The 18,740-nt window shown below is 34.7% G+C and overlaps 1 protein-coding gene across 1 annotated transcript; it reads right to left on the bottom strand.

Annotated features, from left to right (window-relative positions):
* Positions 1-14,841: 14,841 nt before the first annotated feature.
* On the bottom strand, positions 14,842-16,470 carry LOC136209031 (phosphoserine aminotransferase 1, chloroplastic-like). The gene has a single exon (XM_066000372.1). It carries the CDS (start codon positions 16,382-16,384, stop codon positions 15,116-15,118), a length of 1,269 nt encoding a protein of 422 aa, XP_065856444.1. The 5' UTR covers positions 16,385-16,470; the 3' UTR covers positions 14,842-15,115.
* Positions 16,471-18,740: the final 2,270 nt, after the last annotated feature.

The following is an 18,740-nucleotide window of genomic DNA, read 5'->3' as shown; positions in this document are numbered from 1 at the left end:
GGGCCTCAAAGCTCTCAGTGGAGTCGGATAATCTGGAGCTGGTGCAGTGTTTTATCCCTGGTTCTTGCCCCAGTAATGAGGCTACATCCTTTGTTGGCTGCATTTCTGCTCAACGGCTTTCATCAGGTCCATATTCATCATATTTTCCACGAGCAAAATAGAGTTATTGACAGACTTGCGCTTGACGCTCATGCGGCCCCGCTAGGCGTAACCAAGCTCAGCTCGCCCCCGAGCTCTGTTGGCCAATTAATCCTTAAGGATAATGCTGGGATTGCCTTCCCTAGGCTCATCCCTGGTTGAGCTGCTGTTAGTTCCCCCCTACTTTCTTACTGTTACCAAAAAAAAAAAAAAAGAAGGTGAGGATTTTTAGTCTTTTTGTTCATGAGCAGAGTTGATTATAGGTTCATGAACAAGCTAATTAGTAAGCTCGATTATAATGTTCATAAATACGATCATGAGCAACCTTGGTTCGATTATTATTTTAATAGTAATATTTTTATAAGGGGAAAAATGTAAAACAATGTAAGTTTTTATGTAAAATTTAGTTTTGTAGGTTTCAAAACTATATAGTTTTGTGTTAATGAAATTTCAAATCAATATAATTAATGAACATAATTAATTAATAAATTGTTCGCGAACGAAGTTCATGAACTGAATTAACGAGTTGCTCGCGAACAAAAATCATAACCATCTTATAAACAAAATGTTGAACTCAAGGTCGTCAATTTTTTAACAAGCTGAGCTTGAACAGATCAAAACTTGGCTCGGCTCGATTACAACCCTGAATAAAACGTTTATATATTTATTATTGTTGCATAAAAACAATTTTTTCATTAGTAGACTTAAATTTAGAAATGGAAATTTTAGTGCCATGTAATTTTTCTATTATTTTTGTTCTGGAAAATAAAATAAAAATTCTACTTTTTTTTTTATTTTTTATCCTTATTACTAGTAATTAGGAGGACAAGAAAAAGCAATAAAAAGATACTTAAAACTGCACTATAAAAATACGAGTAGAATAGTCAATTTTTAGAATTTTTATTTTGAGGTGATGAACAGTCATTTTGAATTTTTTATTTTTATTTTGAGGTGATGAATAGTCATTTTGAAAGGTTAATTGAAGTTTAGTGACCATAATGTCAGAAAATGTAAAATTAAAAAATTATTATGTTACGTTTTAAAGTTTACTGACCATAATATTAGTTGAGTTAAAATTAAATAGTCATTAGTCTAATTTACTCCGAATTAAGGGTTAAATTGGTCCTTAAAGTTAACAGTCAAGATCAATTTAACCAAAATTGAAGTCCTTGAAATTAACAGTCAATATCAATTTAACCAAAATTGAAGTTTAGATATCAACTCAATCCTTAAGTTAACAAATTTTGACAAAATTGATCCGAATACAATCAGTTTTAATAGTAAAAATTTGGATCAATTTGTCAAAATTTACAAACTTATAAACTGAGTTAATAATTAAATTTGATTTTGAACATTAATTCAATTTAGCCGAGTATCAAGACAAGAAATATTATAGGTACACTACGAAAAAAAATGGTCTATTACGACACTAAAATTTATGGCTTAACGACGTTTTTCAGCGTCTCTAAATGCTTACCCACGCTTTCGAAAGTGTCGTTAAATTTAACAACGCATAAACATTGTGTGGGTAAATTAGATTCGGCGACATTTTGCATACAAACATCGTCATGCCCCCAACGCTTATATTTTAAACGTTGTAATATTTTCCAATTTATTTATATTTATTTTTCAAAATTTCCAATATGTTTTAATAAAGCGTTGCAAATTTCACGACACATAATTTTTCTTACGTCGTTCTTTCACTTCAAAAAATATTTGTAGCGTCTTAAACATGTCGACATTTTAATTTAAAAGCGTCTCCAAACTCACAACGTTAGATTAAATAAATATCTACCATTTAATTAGATGAATGCCTATTATTTCCTTAATAATTAATGATAAATTTTTAACATCTCTCAAAATTAAGACACTTTAATAAGAGTTCTTTATATTCCAACTATAAAGAAATTTGACAGAACATGGTAAAAAAAGAATATATACATGAATAAAAATTTTTTTTTTTTATTAAACCACTTTAAACTCATCAAATCAAAATGTACGTATAAAAAAGGATTAATGCATATTTACACCTTTGAACTTGGCACGTTTTGTCTATTGGCACCCTGAACTTTTAAAATAACCTATCAGACACCTATAGTTGGCTTTAAAAACCTATTGCACACCTATAGTTGGCTTTAAAAATCTATTACACACCTATACTTGGCTCATTCGGACCTCCTACACACAAAATCGTTGATCTTTCGTCTTTAATGAGAGATTATGTTAGCTAATGGGGGTGATTAGGTTTACTTTTTGCAAATGGAATTCTAATTATGGACCACGTTTAACCACAACCAATATTATAGGTTACAGAATAGCGTGTTAGTTTAACTTTCTCTTTTTCTTTTATAAAAAAAAATTTCTACTTTTTCTTACTGTTGATGTTTTTTTATTCTGTGTAAATGAAAAGAAGAGGGTCTTCATATTTTATGTAGAAAAATAAAATTAACTATATAATATGTCATTAAAAAATGAAAAATAAATTTTCTATATAAAAATAGAGAAATAAAATAAGATTTTTTTATACATTTATGCTATACATGTAACAGAGGTTTAATATTAATTGTTTTTAAAAATAGTAACAATAAATTAAAATTAAGTGATCTAAAATACGACACATATAGAAAAAGCGTGGTCGAATTTTTAAATATAGGGACAAAATTAGAAAGCGTCTTCTACTAAAAAAATTACTAGGACACTTTTTTTTTTTTTTTATCGTCGGTCGAATTTCTAGATATAGGGAAAAAATTAGAAAGCGTCTTCTACTAAAAAATTATCAGGACACTTTTTATAGTCACAAAACTCAAACTGTCTATAAATTTAAAAAAATACCGACGTTTTTTTTCTAAATGTGTAAATATATATATAATTTGTTTTGAATCTAAAACATGGAAACTGAAAAAATAAATGACTGATCTATAGAGAAATAATCTAAAACGTCTCATATCTCATGGAAGATCCACTAAAATTTGGATCTTAACTGCACAATTCCTGATAAAAATAAATGACTGATCTATAGAGAAATAATATTCAAAATAGAATTTGCTCATTCGCCGTTAGATCTAGGCTTATTAGAATCCTAAGGTGGAGATTCAAAGCATCCTGAGGCTTATATTTAATAAGCCTAGATCTGACGGTGAATGAGCAAATTCACTTACTCATTAAGGTGCATGTGAAAATTCCTGGTTGGAATAAAGCCCGTTAAAATAAGAATCCCTTACTTTTAGGTTTGTTTTTATTTTTGAAATATTTGTTATCGCAACCACTTAGAAGAGTATCTACTAACGTGTCCTTGTTTTTCTCCTTCTTGTTATTTGTAAAGCTTTATAAAGCTAAGACCTGGTTCAATGAATAAATTGATCATTCACATCAATTGTTTGTACTCTTGTATTACTTAACATTTGGTATCAGAGCCTCCACTGGGCTTGTAGAGAAGAAGCAGCAGCCTTCGAGTGATCAAACACCGAGAGAATGAGTGACGATAAGACTCTGACAAAGATCCCTCACTTTGATGGTCATTATGACCACTGGAGTGAGCTAATGGAGAATCTGTTGAGGGCAAAGGGTCTATGGAGTCTGGTGGAGAATGGCTTTGTAGAGCCAAAAACAGGGCCATCTCTCTCTGATGCTCAGAAAACGCAATTGGAAGATGCTAGAACCAAAGATTATCAGGTGAAACATTATCTGTTTCAAGCCATTGATCATACCATCTTTGAAAAAATCTTGGATCGTCGTACAGCCAAGAATGTTTGGGACTCAATGAAGCGAAAGTTTGGAGGCAATGACAAAGTGAAGAAATCTCTTCTTAACTGATTGAGAATGGATTTTGAGGTTGTAGAAATGAAGAAGGATGAAAGCATTACTGAGTATTTTACGAGAGTAATGACAGTCTCCAACAAAATGAGGAGTAATGGAGAAGACATGCATAACTCAAAGATTGTTGAGAAAATCCTTTGAACTTTAACAGACAGGTTCACATACGTTGTAGTATCCATTGAAGAAGTCAAAGATACTGACAACATATCTATTGATGAATTGCAAAGTTCATTAGTGGTACATGAACAGAAGTTTCGAAGAGTGAAAAATGAGGATGAGGATCAAGTTCTGAAGGTAGAAGATCGATTTGGAATGAGAGGCAGAGGAAGATCATCTCCTTGAGGCATGGGACGAGGAAGAGGAAGAACAACTTTCAACAAAGCAACGGTTGAATGTTATAAGTGTCACAACTTGGGACATTTTCAATATGAATGTCAAAAGGAGAACAAAGAAGCCTATTATGCAGAAATAGAAGAGGAAGATGAGCTGTTGTTAATAGCATATGTGGAGCTACATGAAGAAAATAGAAGTGATGTGTGGTTTATAGACTCCGGATGCTCAAGTCATATGTGTGGGAATCAAAGTATGTTTACAAGCTTAGTTATAAAACAATTTTAAAGGGATACTCTCAGAAAAAGACATGTCAGCAAAAGTTATAAAATTATGCCAAATCAACAATTTTAGTATCTTGCTTTTAATATATATATATATATATATATATATATATATATATATATATATATATTGGGAAGTTGAGACCTTAGAATAGAGCCTAATGTTAGTGAAATTATAGTCTCCTCCATTGGTTGTGGGCTTTGATATGTATATCATATGTTTGTGGGTTTAGGGTTTAATAATAATATATGAAAATGGTCCAACATACTAATATTAAAGGTAAAATTACACTCGTCTGTTCAATTAAAAGTACTTAGAATTTATTAAGCATTATTGTACAGAAACCCACACATATTAAGTGATTTTTATTTGTGCAAATAAATTGTTAGCAAATACTTACGGTTTTTTTTTTGTGATTTTTAGGATTGTTAAGACATTCTTTAGTTTTTTCCTTTTCTAACTATAGTTCAGTCTATCTATTAGAATTCAAATTTGAGATATTTAAATTAAGCGATTTGATCCTTACCATTCAAATTAACCTTAATTGATATTATCTATTAGGGTTAATACACGTGTTATCTTTTGCACTTGGCCTAAAACTTTAACTGTCTCCTTAAACTTTTAAATGACCTTATATTCTTGTTCAATTACATTTAATAACTCTATATTTCTCAATATAATTTGTTAGATGCAGAAAATTAAAGACACGGTCTGCCACAAAGCGCTTGTCATGTGTTAAAAAGAAAATGTCAAACAAACAAAAAATTATGAATTTTTGAAAATTTACGAGTCAGTTGAAATTTTAAGATTATTGAATGCAATTGGATAAAATGTTACTTTTTTTTATTTTTGATAGAAATTGGGACGAGACAGAACTTGGGCGGGGTGAGCACCCGTGGCCCAAGAACTGACAGACCCGCAATATATTAATAAACAAAAAATGAGTGTTTGTACAAGAGAAGAGGAAGGAGAACAACCAAAAAGAAGGGGGAGGAGAAAAGTTTAGGAAAGTCAAGAAAAACGCAAGTGAGAAATACTACAAATGTCATCATTGATAAACCTGTGGCAAAAAGCAGGAGCTGAAGGCCACCAATTAATCACTGAGGAAGAGACTCCAAACTTTGCCAATGCATCAGCAACTCTATTTCCTTCCCTAAAGATGTGTGAAAAAAGAATGTTCATCCTAGAGCAAATGCTGAGACAATGCAACCATTCTTGACGAATACTCCAAGGAACATCCATGGAACGATGTCTAAGCAGATTAACAACGTACATTGAGTCTGACTCAACCCAAAGCTGATGCCAATTTTTCTCCCAAGCAAGTTCAATTGCAAAAATAGCGGCTCTCAATTCAGCCATGTAAGCAAAAGAAGGAGGGGTAGAAAAAGCAAAACAGCCTTTGGGAAATCCACGATAGTTGCAAAAAATACCTCCCGCTCCTGCCTCGCCTGGAGTGCCAAAAGCAGAGCCGTCCAAATTGACTTTAACCCATCCCGAAGGAGGTTTAAGCCAATGGATCGGAATAATGTTGGGAGCCGGAGGTGGTCTAGGAGAAGCCAGAAGACGGGATAAGATAACATCATCTCTCCATGAAGAGAAAAAACCTTTAGAAGTGGCAAATGACTCTCGAATCATTCGAAAGAGGGTGATCTTCGAGTGCTGAATAGAAGGAGAAACTTCCTTAAAGATTGCTTCATTCCTGCAATGCTAGATTAACCAGATGCAAGTGATTGCGGCAACACGCCAGATCATCAACACATGTGAGCCAAAATGAATACTACGAAGAGAGCTGAAGAAGTGGTTGAATTGTGAATAACGAGGCAAAGAGCAGTCAAAGTGAAACTCAAGAGCCCTCCAAAGAGAATCTGCAAAAGAACAGCTAATGAATAGTTGGTTAATGGACTCAGCATCCCTACCACATAGAACACAATGAGAGGCAAAGGAGAATCCAAGATGCTGCAGGAGGTCGTGAGTCGGAACCCGGCGATGCAAAACTCTCCAGAAAGTGAAGGAACGAAAAGGGGGAGTATGAGCATTCCAAACAAATTTATACCAGTCCACCAAAGAGGAACTAGGACTGATAATCGAATAGTACTCTTTGGCAGAGAAAATACCCTTCGTAGAGGGTTGCCAAACGCAGAAATCAAGATCATCTCTACCCCTGTGAATAGATCGAATACTGTCTTGAACAACCAAAGTAAGAGTGTCTAAGTGAAGCCACTCCGAATTAATTATACCATGTTGAAATCTTTTGCGAGGTTAATTATTTTAATTATTTTACTCTGTTTTACATTATTATTAGAAATTATAATTTTATAACTTTGATATCATTTTTGTTACTATATACTTTAATATATTTTTCAGGTATTTGGAGGGGAAAAAACAGCACATGTGAAATATCAAGTCGTTGTAGTATAGTGGTAAGTATTTCCGCCTGTCATGCGGGTGACCTGGGTTCGATCCCCGGCACCGGCGTTTTTTCTTATGATTTTTTCCCTTTTTAAATTTCGTAGATCATACTACATCCCATTTCTTTTATTTCGTAGATCATACCATATTTTCTTTTCTCCAAATACTCAAATTTTCAAGATTCGAACATATAGATTATGACATGTATTGGATGGAATGATGTTTAAAATTGGTTTTAATTTTAATTAAATTTCAAAATAGTTTGATTTGAGAAACTGCTTTATAAACCTGAAGTTGCAAACTTATGCAACCAATTAGGATGAGCAACCATCATTATAAAAAAAATTAAGCGAATAGATGCTTATATTAAGAAGGCATGAATATCCTAAGAAATTACATGAATTAGCCAATTCAGCATGTAAAAAAAAAGTGAAACCAATTTTAAACATCATTCTATCCGCTATTAGATGGGCCACTCTATTCTCTAGTCTAGGGACAAAAGTCACTGAATGTGCATTTCTTTGCATTAGCTCCTTACAATCCTCTATCAAAACTCCACATAATGTTATGTCAACTTCGTCAGAATTTACCCCATCTGCTATCACCTTCACATCTGTCTCACAGGTCACTTCTTCCATCTCATGTTCTTGTGCCCATATTAGACTCGCCCGTAAAGCAAAAGCTGCCACCATTCTTACTTTCTGGACTCTGTTTATCACTCCATGCACGCCCACCATAAACTCTCCCTCGTCATTTCACACCATTGTTCCCCATCTGCTGCAATTTGCTGTCTAAAGTAATGCACCGTCAATATTTATCTTCAGCCAGCCTCTGCCGGGTCGTTACCACGATGCTCCATGTTGCTACTGCAATCTATCTTCTTGGTTTCTGCTACATTACCTTGGTTACTGCTGGGATTGGCATGCTAAAGAACCCCGCCTTGCAGAGGCCTACTATTCCCAACCCGCTGCTGAAACCAGTCATATGTATTCCTACCATTTCTTATCTGATACTGCAGATCTTGATCTCGGACACTGATGTGCTCGTCTTGCTGCTGAACCTAGGCTCGCGGAAATCCGCTGCTTTCGACCTGTTGCTGAATCCCTTCCCTCGGATGTCTCCTAACCCCGTGACAAGCTCAAAATATACCTAAATTAGCATGCATGCTTCTAGAAGATTTCGGAATAGGCAACTCTTTCCTTCCTCTAATGCAATGTTCTAGAAGCTTCCACGTCTTCTGCCGGCCCAGCCCATTAATTCCTCCACAGTGCTTGGCCCAACCGTAATTATTTGGGTCTGCCAATTTCCTACGGGCCCGTTCCTTCGCCCATAGGCCTAAACCGAGGTTTAATTGGGCTGATTCCTTCCAGTTGATATCCAATCTGGCCCAACTTGCTTCCTTAGCCCAGTTTGGGTATTTGTTGTTTCTGTGCAAGGTGTTAATTATTTGGAAAAAGCTAAATATGAGCAAAAATGGATTAGAAATGGGTGAGAAATCAAGCTTTCAACATAAATCACGTTTGAAAATTGAAAGTCACGTACGAGAATTGAAACACATTGCAAAGGAGGAAATGAGAGTTTCTATCACTGTCGAGATTCTCAAAATCTCGACAGGGACACGCGCTGGAGCAAGATGCACGCCTCTCTTCCCCCTTCTCCTTTTTATCTCGATCGAGATTCCTGAATCTCGACAGGGATAGTGAAGCTGTTTATGTATTTTTCCATGTTTATTTCTCCAAACGACGCATCCTTTCATCCAGATCGAGGCAACTTTTCACCAACGGACACGTCTCTCCAGTGTACCTTTTGGAAAATTATAAATAGAGGAAGAATTCTGTAGAAATGGTTGTTCAATTGTTGTTCAATTATTGTTCAATTACAAGAAGTTAGAGATACAATTTATAGATTTTATTATTTACATTAAGGCTTACCCAAGTTGAGTTTATGCTTCGAAGTTGATCGAGTGATTGCTATTTTTGAAGACTCAACGAGAAGATCCAGAATTGAAGGCGAAACACGGTGTGACGAACCTACAAAGTTGAGTAAAGGATTGACAGCCCAGAATTCATGCTTCGGTCAAAAGCTTTTCAAACTTCTTCTTCTCTGTTAAACTTATGATGTTTATAACTCACATTAATAAAATATCTTTTAATTTAATTCCATTTTCACTATTGTTTTATTTAAAGTTTGATTTAACGATTTTCTTTAAGTAATATTAATCAGTGTTTTTATGTAAAATATTTAGAAAGCAATTTGGTATTTTCTCATGCAAACTTTGTTGAACACCTAAGCAAATTCGGATTTACATTTGGCAATTGCGATAATTCGAATAATCGGGTTTAGATTCCGAATTTGATTAAGGTTTTCAGTTTTAGACTGAAAGTAAAGATTGGTAACAGTTTAATTCCTTTAAATTGAATCAATTGGTAATTTATTACATCTATTTTAAACAAACCAGAGTTTAAAGTTGTGTTTTTACTTAGTGTAAACTAACCTTGGAATAAGTCATAATCTAGATTTGATCTCTGTAAATTATAATTGTAATTGTAATCATAATTAGAATTAGGAACCATTTAATCATTAACGATTTTCTATAAACCTCGAGAAAACAAATTTAATCAGAACAATAATTTTAATACAAGATGTTCTCTATGGGATATCTTTTATTACTATAAGCGAAACCGTGCACCTGCGGAATTCACCCAACATCCCGATCTACTGTTGTGTTCTGTATACAACAACTCCAACTCTCCCTACAGCCTAATGTTCTTAAGTAGTCGAACAGTTGCTATTGACAGAATGTTGTTGTCGCCCCCCTACGCCTCTGCCTTTGTCCCACACCTCTCGACAATCCATAATAAATCTCGCACCAAGTTGAGTTACTATGCTCTTAAACTGTAAAAAAAAGCTTCATGGACAACAATGGACCAACACAATTGATCCTTCTTGAGGAGATTGATCAATGACTTACTAATGGGGCCATAACCCTTGATAAATCTTATGTAATAACCAGCAAGTCATAAGAACCCTCTAAGTCCTTTAACAGATTTAAGAACTAGCAATTCAGTCATCAGTGAATTTTAAATGGGTTAGTTGCTACCCTTTCTCTAAAGATAATATGCCCTAAGTATGCAATGCGGTCAACCCAAAAATCACATTGGAGGCCTTTGCAAATAGCTGATGGTGTGATAGCATTTGAAAGACCAACTGTAATGATGTAAATGACCCTCTTTTGTGGGGCTGTTGAGTAGGATGCCATCAAACAAAACCAGGACAAAAAAATAATAATATAGGGTTGAAAGAGAATAGTCATTAAGGACTCGAAGGTTACAACAACATTGGTGGGGACATTGGTGAAGCCAAAAGGCATGGTAAAGAATTCATAATGCCCAAAGTGTGTTCTAAAAGAAGTCTTATGCACATATTCCATTTTCATTCGAATTTATCGGTACCCAATCCTTAAGTCTAACTTGGAAAACACTTTAGCCCTTTATAGTTCATCAATAAATTCCTGAATAACAACAATGGGGAATGTATCCTTAATTATTACCTTATTAAGATCCCCGCAGTCCACACAGAATCTCCAAACTCCTTCATTCTTTTTAAGTAATAAGACATATGAAGCATATGAACTATTGCTAGGTTGAATGACACCACCAACTAACATTTCAGTGATCAACTTCTCAATTTCATTCTTTTCGTGGTGCGAATAACGATCTGGTAAAACAATTATAGGGTCTATGGAAGATTTAAATGGAACGACATTATCATGGCTTCTATATGGAGTTAAAGTAGTTGGAGGCAAAAATATATGTATATAAGTATCTATAAAAGGTTAACAAATGGTCGATACCTTACATATGTGACTGTCTTGGGGTTAGATAGGTTCAACTACAAAGATTGGCATGAGAAATGGCCTAGAAGTGACCCTTTTCCAGTCTTTTGAAACTAGGTGGTTGGTGGATTTTAGAGTCATGGCTTTGAGCTTCACCAGAAAGACCCTTCAACTCAATTTTCCTTTAATCCTTATGTATAAGTAACATATTTTGATCGAAACAAAAAGTTACCTGTGTGTGCTTCCTCATCCGATACACACCCAGCATACAGTTATAATCCTCTAACTTCAAAGCCCTCTAGTGAAAGACAACTTAATTATGCAATGTCCATTACTCAGTAATCAGGAACTTTCTTGTAGTGGTTGCTCGTCAAAAGGCTCGCCTTGTTGCAAAAATCTTTGCTCAGACTTATGGGATTGATTATTCTGACACATTCTCTCTAGTGGCTAAAATGGCCTCTATTCGTCTTTTTATCTCACTGGCTGCCCGCTCTAATTGGCCCTTGCATCAGCTAGATATCAAGAATGCTTTCCTACATGGTGATCTTTAAGAAGAAGTTTACATGGAGCAACCACCAAGGTTTGTTGCTTAGGGGGAGTATGGCAAAGTTTGTCATCTCCGGAAATCTCTATTTGGGTTGAAACAAAGTCCTCAAACATGGTTTGGAAAGTTTAGCCAAGCGGTTGATTTTGGGATGAAGAAGTGTAAGTGTGATCACTCTGTCTTTTATAAATATTATGCTTCAGGTATCATTCTCCTTGTCTATGTAGACGATATTGTTATTACATGTAGTGACATTTCAGGAATCTCGTCTGTAAAATTGTTTCTCCATGGTCAGTTTCATACTAAGTATCTAGGGGCTTTGAAGTACTTCTTAGGAATTGAGGTGTCAAAGAGTAAGAAATGAATTTTCCTGTCTCAAAGAAAATATGTTCTTGATTTGTTGTCTGAAACATGAAAATCTGGAGCTAATCCATGCAGTGCACCTATGACTTCGAATGCGCATCTCACATCAAAAGGAGAGCCCTTTGAAGATCCTAGAAGATATAGACGTTTGGTGGGAAAGTTAAACTATCTTACAGTGATTAGACCTGATATTGCCTATTCTGTTAGTGTTGTTAGCCAGTTTATGTCATCTCCCATTGTTGATCGCTGGACTGCAATGGAACAGCTCTTATGCTACTTAAAGGGAACTTCTAGTCGGGGCTTACTTTACAAGAATTATGGTCATACCTAGATTGAGTGTTTCTCTGATGCAGATTGGGCAAGAGACAAAGATGACAAGAGATCCACTACCGTTTATTGTGTCTTTATTGGAGGTAATTTAATTTATTGGAAGAGCAAGAAACAACATGTTATTTCTCGCTCCAGTGTAGAATCTGAATATCGAGTGATGTCTCGATCAGTGTGTAAGATTATGTGGATTTGTCATCTCCTCTCCGAACTTGGTTTCGACGTCACCATTCCGGCAAAGTTATGGTGTGATAATCAAGCAACCCTTCATATTGCTTCCAATCCTATGTTCCATGAACGTACTAAGCATATTGAAGTAGACTGTCACTTTGTTCGTGAAAAGCTAGAAGAAAACATCATTACCACAACCTACATTGGCACCAATGAACATCTTGGGGATATTTTTACTAAAGCCTTAAATGGATTCGGGTAAATTGCATTTGTAACAAGCTGGACATGTCAAATATCTATGCTCCAGCTTGAGGGGGAGTGCAATGTATATATCTGTAACTATTTACTAGTTTAGGGACCAGTTAGCATTTATCCCTAGTTAGTCTTTTTGTATATAAATACCTTGTATTCTTATAATAATATCATTGAGTTTTCTCAAACTACAACCTACAGTAATGGCGATTTAGCTTCCTCAGCTACTTGTAGATCCACGAAACTACAGGTGTTGCCCCTGTCAATCAAAATCACGATGGCTCTCTTGTTCAATACGCCATTCAACTTTAGCATATTGTCATTAATCCCTCCATCCAAAGCATGGATTAAGTATTGAGCTTCTTAGTAGTACATTGGTGGCTTGGGAACTACAGTTCTCCACATTTCCAACAAGCTTTTAAGGGTCATTTTGGTATTCGCTAGGTTATATTAAAGTTTGTGGTCTGGTGGTTTAAAAACGATAGCAGTGGATGATGCTCCAGACTGTTCAAAACCAAGGCTGCCTAGATCGTCTAGGCATTTGAAATAGAGAATCTGCCCTGATTTGCTTCGATTAGTCCATCTTAGTGTTTTTTGACCCCTAGGCGAATTTTAATTGTCTAGACGCCGCCTAAACGACGATGAACATAAACATTTTTCATTATTATTATTTTTTACTTTATTATAATTTACTTTTAAATATTATTGTATGGTTATTCATGAATTGTGTTTATTATTTTCGAATATTTTGGTTTAATTGTGTTCTCTACTTGTTTTTATGACATGGTTTAAGAACTTTCGGTGAATTATATTACTTGTGAACATTATATTTTATTTGTTTGAGTTGTTTCAATGATATTGTTGTTGAAATGTTGATGTTAATGTTTACACATTTTTTAAAATATATGTTACAAATATACATATTTTTATATAGTATAATACACATTTTAATTGAATTTATATAACAATGAATTTTGTTGATTTACAAATAAAAAAATACAAATGCAATTAATCCTCAAGTGTCCTATCCATCCGACTAGCGCCTATCATTTTTTTCAATCTTGGCTGCAGTAATATGGGGTTTGATGGTAGTAATGGGTGCAGGATTCCAAGGTCTTTGAGGATGTTGGGTACAAAAATTAAATTTAGACTTAACTATTAAGTCTTTGATATGTGCTTTCTAGTATTTAGCTTGCTTAATGGCAACATGGATCTCAATTGGTTGATAAGACCTTACTGTAAATCTCAGTTCAAGTTTTAACCCTGAAATGAAACTGGAAACATAGAAGGTATGAGTTATGATACCTTCTCCATTTTGAGCTTCAGAGCTTCAAACTGCTCTTTGATACAACAATACTGAAGAGGATTGTCTCAAATTTGCCATCTACATATTCGTTTCCTAGAATCGCTTGTCAATTCCTCAATAAATTCTTCCTAGCTTGCTTGAGAAAGGTCTTTGATCCGGTTTTTATACCACTTATCGGCTCTCCTTTGCAAATATAACCCATCCAAGCACATGATTCCTTTTTCTGGGTTGTTATCATAATAAGAGAAGGTTTCTTTATTAAGATTGGAAGAAGGAGATTTGAGCGGGGAAGAGCGTTCAAAATTTCATTGAATGAGTTTGATTAGGGTGGTAAAGGTCCACGGATTGACGAGAACTGATCTACTCTTTCTAAAGCAAAGTTTGCTCGAGACAGATAAAGTCAATATGTTACTATTGAGCAATTTGAGTAACTTGCATATGGTTTAGCATCATTTGTTGTGTAGTTATAGCTTATGTTCGTTCGGTGAACTGAGCGTTTAAGTTCTAAACTTGCTCTCTAGGGCATCTCTAGGGCATTCATGGCTGTTGCCATAGCTCTTTTTGTTGCTGCTCTAGTTCTCTTTACAAGCCAAAGAAGAAACATCTCTGGTACCAATGTCGAAAGTACGAATTCAAACAACGAAATTATAATAGAATTTAGGGAGAAGAATAGATGAGAAAGAGGAAACAGTTTTCACTAGATTTCGTTCATCTCTTTTCCATGAAAGACATGACCGTTTAATAGCTAGTACAATCGAGATTACATAACGGTTACAAAACAACTGGCACAACAGCGGTATAACAAACTACTACAGTCCAAAATAGACTAACGGTTAACCCACAATACATAAGGAATAACAAGAATGCTATTAAGTCTAGATATAGGAGGTGTAAATCTAAGCCATACGATTGTTTTAATCTGCACCATATGATTTTAACAAGTCTAGATCTAATTGGTCAGTCAGTGACCAGGTGAAAACTACTAGTAACAATAATTGCTCGGAATGAAAATTACACATTAGGTCCTTTATTTCTGCGTTTATACGAAACATACTTCAACTGATATGATAAAATAATGTCACAAAAATTTATTTCTTAATCTCTTACAAAGTAATAAGAAATATAAGTTCTTAATACCAACAAAAACAGTAGTCCACATGCTGAATAAAGGCTGAAAAATGATTCTTTTTCCTTCTTTCTTTCTAATCTAACCATGAGAATGCAATTTAAGATTCCAATGACAAAGCACAAACATTTAATGAAAAACAAACACAAAAAAACTCAAAATTGTTGCATATCTCTAAACCTGATAACAATAATAAAAATAGATATAATGAAATCAAGCATGCTTTGCCTGGAAATCCTTCATGAAAGCAACCAATTTTTCAACACCAGCATAAGGCATAGCATTATAAATACTAGCTCTCATACCTCCAACTGATCTATGCCCTTTCAACTGAATCATCTTCTCCTTAGCAGCTTCTTTGATAAATTCACCTTCCAAATCAGATTTCTCAAGTGTAAATGGCACATTCATCAATGACCTAACAGATTTCTCAACTGGACATTTATAAAACCCATTGCTTTCATCAATTGCATTATACAGCAACTCAGCTTTCTTCTTGTTCTTCTTCTCAACCTCAATTAACCCCCCTTGTTCCAGAAGATCTTCAAACACTAAGCCACACATGTAAATCCCATAACAAGGAGGAGTGTTGTAGAGTGAATTGTTTTCAGCATGGATTTTGTAATCCAACATTACAGGAGTGATTGATTGGGAATTTCCAATCAGATCTTTCTTCACTATCACAATTGTAACCCCTGATGGACCTACATTTTTCTGAGCTCCTGCATAAATCAAACCAAATTTTGACACATCAACAGGCTTTGAGCAGAAATTTGAAGACATATCAGCTACCAAGATCCCATTTCTAGGGTTTGGGTAATCCTTGAATTCAACTCCATGGATAGTTTCATTCGCGCATATATGCAAACACCTGGCGTCTGTGTTTTCCTCTAACTGATCAAACGCTGGAATCTTCGTGTATTTCTCAGATTTTCCTGACCAAATCAAATTAGGTTTGCAATACTTCTGCGCTTCCTTAAATGCCTTATCTCCCCACGATCCAGTAACCACGAAATCAACGGTGTCATCGGGTTTGCAGAGATTTAACGGGATCGCGGCGAATTGGGTAGTGGCGCCGCCTTGGAGAAACAAAACGTAGTAATCTTCAGGGATGTTTAAAAGAGAACGGAGATCAGATTCGGCCTTTTGGATAATAGAGAGGAATTCTTTCCCTCTGTGAGACATCTCCATTACACTCATGCCAGATCCACGCCAGTTGTAGAGCTCCGATTCGGCTTTCTTGAGAACATTGGCGGGTAAAGTGGCGGGGCCGGCGGCGAAATTGAAGACGCGGTCGGGATCTAGGGTTTGAGGTGAGATTGGGGAGACCGGAGCTGTTGACGTGGCTGAACATCTGATTGAAATGGGATTTTTTTGGTTGACGGTGAAATTGCAGAAGGTAGGGTTGGGTTTGAGGGTGTGGTGGCGATTAGGGTTGTGGAGGAGGAAAGAGTTTGGTGAGGAGGTAAGCTTCGACGCCATTGTTGAGATTCAGAAAAACAGAGCACTCTGTTGTTTTTTAAATGTTTTGCTGTAATTTCAGAGTGGCAAAGGCATAGAGGTTTGATACTCTGTGGGAAATATATATTAGTAACAAATTTAACCCTAATGTTTTGCGTAAGTGCGAATTTAGTCTTAACGTATGAAATTATCTAAATCTAATCTTAATATTTTCATGTAACATCAATTTCAGTTGTGCATTACTAAAAATTTGGCCATTCACCGTTAGATTTATGCTCATTATATCATCTTAAGATGTTTTGGATATTCATTGTAGGATTATAATAAGCATAGATCTAATGGTAAATGACCAAATTCATCTGGTCATTCAGGATCCAGATGAATGTTACTAGTCATATTAGACCATCCAAATATCAAATACGTCTAAAATATTTAATTTAACACTAACACAAGTAAAAAAATTTATTCAAAACGCTAAACTAAGTGTGAGTACAAAACTAATCACAATTTTTTTTTATGAATAGGTTTCTTAGAAGAGTTCTATTAAAAAAAAATTAAATATTTATTTTGTTATTAATACAGTTACAAATGTCCAACTAAAAATATATATATAAAAAAATTACGTTAAAGGTGTGACATGACAGTTAAATAATAGGTAAATTAGTTTTTTTAAATATTTATTAATATAAAATTAAAATTAATCTTATTTAAAAATATTAAAGTTAAATTTACACCATTTTATCCGTTAAGGTAGTGAGCTACTATATATCGCAACTTTTTTTTCATCCACCGCACCCTTTTGACATTTATACCCTTCTCATTTTATTTTTTTCAAAAACTCAAATTTTTTTTCTCTTTTTCTCTCCCAAGCCTAAAAACCCGAATTTGACGAAAATGGACCCGAGTATTTCCGAAGACCATGATTTCGAACACGAAGTAATCTTACAATATAAATTTAAATTAAAAATTCATTTTTTAAATTTTGAATTTTTTTTTAGGAATAAGCCTAAACGGATGGAACGAGCGCGGAACCCAGTTCCACCTTACGGTGGAATAGGTGCGCCATACTTTCCACCTTGACGCCGTTGCCACCACGGGCGGAACGAACAGTTCGTCCGTTCCGCCCGTGGTGACAACGGCGTTGGAGTTCCGTTTAGGCAAAAAAAAAAAAAACAGGTTCCGCCTCCGATTTCGGAGGCGGAACCCGTGATTTCGGACATATTTTTTTTAAAAAAACTTATCAGAAGATTCATTAAGCTTTTTCCCCTTCCTTCCTTTGGCGGCATGTCGTTTTAGGTTGGGTTTTATGAAAAGCTTCAAAAGCTAGAGAGGATTTGAGAGTTTTTGGTTATTGGTTTGAAATTATGAGGAGGGCATAAATGTCAAAAGGGTGCGGTGGAAAGTATAACGTTTGCGGTATATAGCAATACTCTAAATTTATCTTTGGATAAATTTATTTTTTATATTATATTAATAGACTTAGGGGGCGTTTGGTTTGAGGTCTTTAGAAATGAGAATGTGAATGAGAGGGTTTCATTCCCTTTGTTCTTGTTTGTTTAAAAAAAAAACTCATTCTCTTTACCCACTTTAGGTTAAGCCATTACCTCATGCCCTCTAGGGAATTGGATTCTCTTTCCTAAACATATCCAAACACATAGGTGAATTAACGGTTATTCATTTCATTTTCTTTAGTTTTCCTTTTTTGATTTCTTTTTCCTTACCCCTTATGAACCAAGCGCCCCCTTATTATAATACTATATAATATAATGTTAAACAACAATTCAGATATTCAGAACAAGAAAATAAAAAAGAAATGAATATTTATTTGGCACAAGTTGCAAAATGGGTAGGTGAACTCAAGTCTGAAAATGATGCATGATAAAACGGTGTCGTTTAGTGCACTTGCTTTTCTTGCACTCCAATTTCTTGAAATGGTGACTCATGGCGGCGATTTTCCCATTGGTTTGGAGGAGGTTGGTGGATTTTTTTAAGTCTAAATAGTATTTTTTTTTTTATAAAAAGCAAGAGCGATTAAATTAAATTCTTAAAACATTATAAATGTGAAAAGGAGGACGAATGGTCTGTTGGGCAATTATTCTTGTTGGGCTATATAGCCCAATTTTAAATTTATGAAAAAATATCCAACTTTAATCTTCAATCCGAACCGAATTGGGTTGGTATTGTGAAGACTATGTATTTTTTTTATTAAAAAGATAATATTTATTATTATTTTTTAATAATTTAGATTTAATTTTTTATTTTAATTAAATTCATTTTCTCCTAACGTTGCTTCAATGATCATGGTCAATGGTCAATGATTAACATTCAATGAGGAATAATCTTATCTGATTTAATAAGAAGTAACCTTCCATGATTT

The sequence above is a fragment of the Euphorbia lathyris genome, chromosome 10 (assembly GCF_963576675.1).
Source record: "Euphorbia lathyris chromosome 10, ddEupLath1.1, whole genome shotgun sequence".
NCBI classification, from domain to species: domain Eukaryota; kingdom Viridiplantae; phylum Streptophyta; class Magnoliopsida; order Malpighiales; family Euphorbiaceae; genus Euphorbia; species Euphorbia lathyris.
The sequence above is the reverse complement of the archived record's forward strand: the minus strand, read 5'-3'. Positions and strand labels throughout refer to the sequence as shown.